The following is a 7,612-nucleotide window of genomic DNA, read 5'->3' on the forward strand; positions in this document are numbered from 1 at the left end:
ATCCTAATCACATGTCAAAAATAATAAAATATAATACATAAAGAGAGGTAGATTTAGCATTAAAAAATTTTTTTTTAAAAATCAGACGTTTCAGTTATACCTGATCTCTACCCAAAAACAGCCAACTGCAAAGCTGTTAATGGAGTAGCATTACATATCAAAACATATGAACCATCTTTCATCATAACAGACCATTCCACAAAATGGTAGAATAGAATTCTGTCGAGAAACAACAACACTCAGATTAGTCAAAAAGTAGTTTGGTGCCAATTCCCTTATAGTTATTAAAACCCAGACTCAGTAAGACAACAAAATAGCACATTTCCTTCTCTGGTTTAATTTATCTGGGAGAAAAAAATTAAAATGAAAAATGGATAAATAAATGCTTTAAAATTAGTGATTTGTGTCATTTGAAAGTTTATTAAAATAAAAAAGTTTTTCTACACAAATGAAAAATGTCCCATTCATTTCCTTATGGACGATTTCACACTGTTGGTCTCTATGACAACAGAGGGAAAGGGGAGGGGGGGGGGAGGGGGTGGCGGCGATGCCGTTTTGTCCGGTGGCCAGCAAGCTGACAGGGCAGAAAGAGCCACCATGCTCTGCCTGTTAATGCCATGAAGAATAGTCTTGGCTTTCCATCAATGAGCTCTAAGCTGCTGCTACAGGAAACGTGCTTTCAGAAATAAATTTAAAAAAAGACAGAGACACAGGAAAAATCTATCTGAAAAACATTTTAAAAAACAGCACCCCACAACTAAAATGTCATTAAACGTTACCAACTAATAGGCCTATAACTGTTTTCTCGTAAATACTGTTGTGTTTTAAAAAAAACGGCACAATCCTCTCGGTACGACAACAGCCAGCTAAGTTGTCGACTAAATGTTGTTTTTGGATAGAAATATTGGGTAGCCTTACTACAGCTGTGTTCTAGTAAAACAAAATCATTTTAAGATGGTAAATATTGGGTAGCCAACTACATCTGTGTTCAAGTACTGACTGCTGCTGCCTTTGAACTTCCTGGTTAAATTAATCTACTTCTGCAGTAGAGGTTGACATGAACAGTGGAAAACAAAAATCCCCTCACTGTGCACAGCAGACCATTTCAAATGAATTGTAGGCTAATATACAGACAATGTGTTGGAATAATGTCTGATACCAAAATGCCTTCTTGGGGAACCCCAGTCAGTGACATTCAGGGAGTCCAAAAAAACCACAGCTCTTCTCACAAGACCAGAAAGCATCAGAAGAGAAAAAGAAAAAAAATCCACACCTCTGGACACTAGATTAGCTGTGCTTTTGGTAGGTTTGTGTACGATAGGGTGACAGCAAGATACAGTGTCATGCGAAAGTATTCAAACCCCTTTAGATTTGACATTGTGTTATAAAAAGTGAGATTTAAAAAAAAAAAAATTCATTGTGTGTCAACAATCTACACAAAATAATCTAAAAAAATGTCAAAATGGAAGAAATTCTGTTAAAGAAGAAGATTAATACAAATTCAATAACTCAGTCATTGCAAAATAACAAAGACAGTACATTCGGAAAGTATTCAGACCTCTTGACATTTTGTTATTAAGTTACAGCCTTATTCTAAAATGTATTTAGTCCCCCCCCCCCCTTGTCAACCTACACACAATATCTCAATGAAAAAGCAAAAACAGGTTTATACATTTTTGCAAATAAACTGAAATATTACATAAGTATTCAGACCCTTTACTCGGTACTTTTGGCAGCGATTACAGCCTTGAGTCTTCTTGGGTATGACGCTACAAGCTTGGCACACCTGTATTTGGGGAGTTTCTCCCATTCTTCTCTGCAGATCCTCTCAAGCTCTGTCAGGTTGGATGGGGAGCGTCGCTGCACAGCTATTTTCAGGTCTCTCCAGAGATGTTTGATCGGGTTCAAGTCTGGGCTCTGGCTGGGCCACTCAAGGACATTCAGAGACTAGTCCAGAAGCCACTCCTGTATTGTCTTAGCTGTGTGTTTAGGGTCATTGTTCTGTTGGAAGGTGAACCTTCATCCCAGTCTGAGGTCCTGAGTGTTCTGGAGCAGGTTTTCATCAAGGATCTCTCTGTACTTTGCTCAGTTCATCTTTCCCTCGATCCGGACTAGTCTCCCAGTTCCTGCCGCTGAAAAACATCCCCACAGCATGATGCTTCCACCACCATGCTTCACCGTAGGGATGGTGACAGGTTTCCTCCAGATGTGACATTTGGCATTTAGGCCAAACAGTTTAATTTTGGTTTCATCAGACCAGAGAATCTTGCCTGAGAGTCCTATTGGTGCCTTTTGGGATGTCATTAGGGCTGATGCGGTGACCATATTACCGTCACACCGGTGGTCACGAGTCATGAAAGTTTCCACTCAGGTTGTGTCACTGCAACCTTAAAAGGTTCTCAACGACGTCACCATTGCCCTTGATTCTAAGCAATGGAGTGCTGCTATTTTTATTATTGACTTGGCCAAAGCATTTCATACGGTAGACTATTCCATTCTTGTGGGCCGGCTAAGGAGTATTGGTGCTAACTACCTCTCTCAAAGAGTGCAGTGTGTAAAGTCAGAACATATATGTTGTCTCAGCCACTGCCTGTCACCAAGGGAGTACACCAAGGCTCGATCCTAGGCCCCACACTCTTCTCAATTTACATCAACATAGGAAGCTCTCATCCATTTACAATTGAAGTTGGAAGTTTACATACACTTAGGTTGGAGTCATTAAAACTAATTTTTCAACCACTCCACAAATTTCTTGTTAACAAACTATAGTTTTGGCAAGTTGGTTAAGACATCTACTTTGTGCATGACACAAGTCATTTTTCCAACAATTGTTTACAGACAGATTATTTCACTTATTATTCACTGTATCACAATTCCAGTGGGTCAGAAGTTTCCATACACTAAGTTGACTGTGCCTTTAAACAGCTTGGAAAATTCCAGAAAATGTCATGGCTTTAGAAGCGTCTGATAGGCTAATTGACATAATTTGAGTCAATTGGAGGTGTACTTGTGGATGTATTTCAAGGCCTACCTTCAAACTCTGTGGCTCTTTGCTTGACATCATGGGAAAATCAAAAGAAATCAGCCAATCAGCCAAAATTTCAAATGCCTGAAGGTACCACGTTCATCTGTACAAACAATAGTACACAAGTATAAACACCATGGGACCACGCAGCCGTCATACTGCTCAGGAACAAGACGCATTCTGTCTCCTAAAGATGAATGTAATTTTGGTGTGAAAAGTGCAAATCAATCCCAGAACAACAGCAAAGGACCTTGTGAAGATGCTGGAGGAAACAGGTGCAAAAGTATCTATATCCACAGTAAAATGAGTCCTAAATCGACAACCTGAAAGGCCGCTCAGCAAGGAAGAAGCCACTGCTCCAAAACCACCATAAAAAAGCCAGACTACGGTTTGCAACTGCACATGGGGACAAAGATTGTACTTTTTGGAGAAATGTCCTCTGGTCTGATGAAACAAAAATAGAACTGTTTGGCCATAATGACCATCGTTATGCTCGGAGGAAAAAGGGGGAGGCTTGCAAGCCGAAGAACACCATCCCAACCGTGAAGCACGGGGGTGGCAGCATCATGTTGTGGCGGTGCTTTGCTGCAGGAGGGACTGGTGCACTTCACAAAATAGATGACATCATGAGGATGGAAAATTATGTGGATATATTGAAGCAACATCTCAAGACAGTCAGGAAGTTAAAGCTTGGTCGCCAATGGGTCTTCCAAATGGACAATGACCCCAAGCATGCTGCCAAAGTTTTGGCAAAATGGCTTAAGCACAACAAAGTCAAGGTATTGGTGTGGTCATCACAAAGCCCAGACCTCAATCCTATAGAACATTTGTGGGCAGAACTGAAAAAGCGTGTGCGAGCAAGGAGGCCTACAAACCTGACTCAGTTACACCAGCTCTGTCAGGAGGAATGGGCCAAAATTCACCCAACTTATTGTGGGAAACTTGTGGAAGGATACCCGAAACGTTTGACCCAAGTTAAACAATTTAAAGGCAATGCTACCAAATACTAATTGAGTGCATGTAAACTTCTGACCTACTGGGAATGAGATGAAAGGAATAAAAGCTGAAATAAAATCAATCATTCTCTCTAATATTATTCTGACATTTCACATTCTTAAAATAAAGTGGTGATCCTAACTGACCTAAAACAGGGAATTCTTACTAGGATTAAATGTCGGGAATTGTAAAAAAAAAAAAAGTTTAAATGTATTTCGCTGAGGTGAATGTAAACTTCCGACTTCAACTGTATATGCTGAAGATACAGTCTTATACCAAGCTGGCACCTCCCCGGATTTTGTGTTAAACGCTCTACAACAAAGCTTTCTTAGTGTCCAACAAGCTTTCTCTACCCTTAACCTTGTTCTGAACACCTCCAAAACAAAAGGTCATGTGGTTTGGTAGGAAGAATGCCCCTCTCCCCACAGGTGTGATTACTTCCTCTGAGGGTTTAGAGCTTGAGGTAGTCACCTCATACAAGTACTTGGGAGTATGGCTAGACGGTACACTGTCCTTCTCTCAGCACATATCAAAGATGCAGGCTAAAGTTAAATCTAGACTTGGTTTCCTCTATCAACCCAGCTGCCAAACTAACCCTGATTCAGATGACCATCCTACCCATGCTAGAATACAGAGACATAATTTGTAGATCGGCAGGTAAGGGTGCTCTCGAACGGCTAGATGTTCTTTACCAATCAGCCATCAGATTTGCCACCAATGCTCCTTCTAGGACACATCACTGCACTCTATACTCCTCTGTAAACTGGTCATCTCTGTATACCCATCGCAAGACCCACTGGTTGATGCTTATTTATAAAACCCTCTTAGGCTTCACTCCCCCCTATCTGAGATATCTACTGCAGCCCTCATCCTCCACATAACACACCTGTTCTGCCAGTCACATTCTGTTAAAGGTCCCCAAAGCAGACACATCCCTGGGTCGCTCCTCTTTTCAGTTCGCTGCATCTAGCGACTGGAACGAGCTGCAACAAACACTCAAACTGGACAGTTTTATCTCCATATCTACATTCAAAGACTCAATCATGGACACTTACTGACAGTTGTGGCTGCTTTGCATGATGTATTGTTGTCTGTACCCAATAATGGTTTGTACCATGCTGTGTTGCTACCATGCTGTGTTGTCATGTGTTGCTGCCTTGCTATGTTGTCGTCTTAGGTCTCTCTTTATGTAGTGTTGTCTGTCTTGTCGTGATGCGTGTTTTATCCTATATTTATTTTTTAGCCCAGCTCTCGTCCCCACAGTTGGCCTTTTGGTAGGCCGTCATTGTAAATGTAAATAACAAATTCTTATTTACAATGACGGCCTACCAAAAGGCCAAAAAAAATTATTATAATTTTTTTTTAATACATTTATTTTTCCAGCCTAGCTACATTTAATTTCAGGACTGGGTTTTATTTCGAACGTTACCGCCGGACCAGCATGCCATTGTTTATTAAAAATCAGAAACCGCTGCAAAGTTGAAGGCTATTTATGGTCAATTTGTATCTACACAAGTCAGGTCATTTATACTGAACAGAGCTGTTGACAATGACCTGAGTGTTTATACTGGAACTGCCCACCCCCACCTACCGTCAACCAATCATGTCAATGTGGAGCTAACAGAGCCCCCTCTGCATTGTCACAAAAATGTTGGGGTATGGAGATCAATTAGGCATCTGCATGCGTCGCTCACACCCTCCATACGAATCCCCCCCCCCCCCAGACCATATTTTTTTGGATCAAGCATAAACTGGCGGATTTGCAGCCGCAAGTTATGGAAGATGACAAAACAGCTAACATTAGGGAGGTTATAATGTTATTTTTCCACTGTCTTTTTACTGTTGTTTTTATTTCTTTACTTATGTTGTTCACCTAATACCCATTTATTTTACTTATAAAAAAATCACACTATTGGTTAGGGCCTGTAAGTAAGAATTTTAATGTAAGGTCTACACCGGTAGTAGTCGGTGCACTAAACAAATCAACTTTAATTTGATTAGCTAACTAGATATGGTTAGCGAGATAGCTAGTTTGCTAATGCTCCCATGCTAGCTACACTGACAGCTGTCAGTGCCATATTTCTTGATGTTTATTCCTAGTCACCATGCTTCTACATCTGCATTGCTTACTCTTCAGGGTTTTAGGCTGGCTGTCTGTATAGCACTGTGACATCAGCTGATGTAAAAAGGGGCTTTATACATTTTTTTTTATTAATGATTAACTCCATGCGTAAATTTCCACAACCAATTATTGAATATGTATAAGTAACCTTTAAAATTAAATCGGAGGTGGAACATAAACGTGCATTTCCCCCCCACCCCACCATCTAGGACAGGATATTACAGCAAAGTGGAGGCCGCAACTTCCTCTTGGAGGGGATCCTTTATAGGTCCGCGATCCTAGGGACGTGTGCCTCCCTTCCATTGAAGTATTCTTTTTATTTTATTTAATTATTGGTTAGGTAAGGGTTATGGTTAAAAGGGTAATGAAGATCCTAATAATCCCTGATAACACCGACAGTCCTTTTAATAAAAAAAATAAATAATGATTCTCCCGTGGTGATGGATCGCATATTTCCAATTCCAAGGAGTCATATCCTTCCTACCTGTACTGTGCAGCACCACCGTGGGTAAATCCAAAGTAGTTGCCGGTAGCCATTTTGGCATCTTCACCAAGCCGGCTGGGCACTGCAGAAAAGGGACAGATACATAAAAGAAGGTGAACGGTGGGCTAGCGCTGGTTAGCTAGTTAGCTAGCTAGCTACTGTTTGAAGCCAGACCCCCCCTCCCTTTCTCATACAAGTGCAATGCAGAGGCGTAAAACAGGCAGAAAGAGCACCTCAAGGACACACCGACCAAAAACCCCCAGCTTTCCCCGTAAAAAAATGTTATAAATTATTAATTGATAGTCTTGTTAGCTATTTAATCGTTTTATTTTATTTTTATTTTTTTATATAAACGTTAACTCACCATAGGTGAAGGAGACCACTGGACATATAGGAATCATTGGGGGTTCGTATTTTCTGACGAACTGTTGTCTTGTAAACGCTGCGTATTTATATGAGAAGGTCGGACCAGGAAATGGACCAGGCGCGCATGCGCTGTGCATGCAGATATTCATGGGAATTGTAGTTCTACTAGACCTGTAATTTTTTTTTGTACATTTTTTTTTTTCTCGATGTCGACGGACTTGGCCAAACCATACTATCAAATGATCAGTGATGGAAAAAGTACCCAGTTGTCATACTTAATAATAATAGAAAATGACTCAAGTAAAAATGAAAGTCACCCTGTAAGATACTACTTGAGTAAAAGTCAAAAAAGTATTTGATATTACGTAGTGTATATTTTCGCTACACCCGCAATAACATCTGCTAAACATGTGTATGTGACAAATAACATTTGATTTGATTTTTAAGTATCAAAAGTAAATTGAATTGCTAAAATATTCTTAAGAATCAAAAGTAAACGTATGAATAAGTTCAAATTCCTTATATTAAGCAAACGAGACAGCACCATTTAATTTTTGTTTGAATGTTTTTAAATGAATGCATGGCCAGGGGCACACCAACACTTAGACATAATTGACAA

The 7,612-nt window shown here is 40.1% G+C and overlaps 1 protein-coding gene across 8 annotated transcripts in view; it reads right to left on the reverse strand.

Moving 5' to 3' along the window:
* The window catches only part of LOC106585971 (zinc finger RNA-binding protein), a 51,380-nt gene extending 44,293 nt beyond the window's left edge, over nucleotides 1–7,087 (reverse strand). For all 8 annotated transcript variants that reach the window (XM_082968749.1, XM_082968746.1, XM_082968745.1 and 5 more), the window contains exons 1-2: nucleotides 6,992–7,087; nucleotides 6,628–6,709 (exon numbers count right to left, since the gene is read on the reverse strand). In XM_082968749.1, the coding sequence (XP_082824875.1) occupies nucleotides 6,628–6,709; nucleotides 6,992–7,028 (119 nt within the window). In that variant the 5' untranslated portion in view covers nucleotides 7,029–7,087. The remainder of the gene's footprint in view (nucleotides 1–6,627; nucleotides 6,710–6,991) is intronic.
* Nucleotides 7,088–7,612: the final 525 nt, after the last annotated feature.

This window comes from Salmo salar, chromosome 24 (genome assembly GCF_965601325.2).
Source record: "Salmo salar chromosome 24, fSalSal1, whole genome shotgun sequence".
Taxonomy (NCBI): domain Eukaryota; kingdom Metazoa; phylum Chordata; class Actinopteri; order Salmoniformes; family Salmonidae; genus Salmo; species Salmo salar.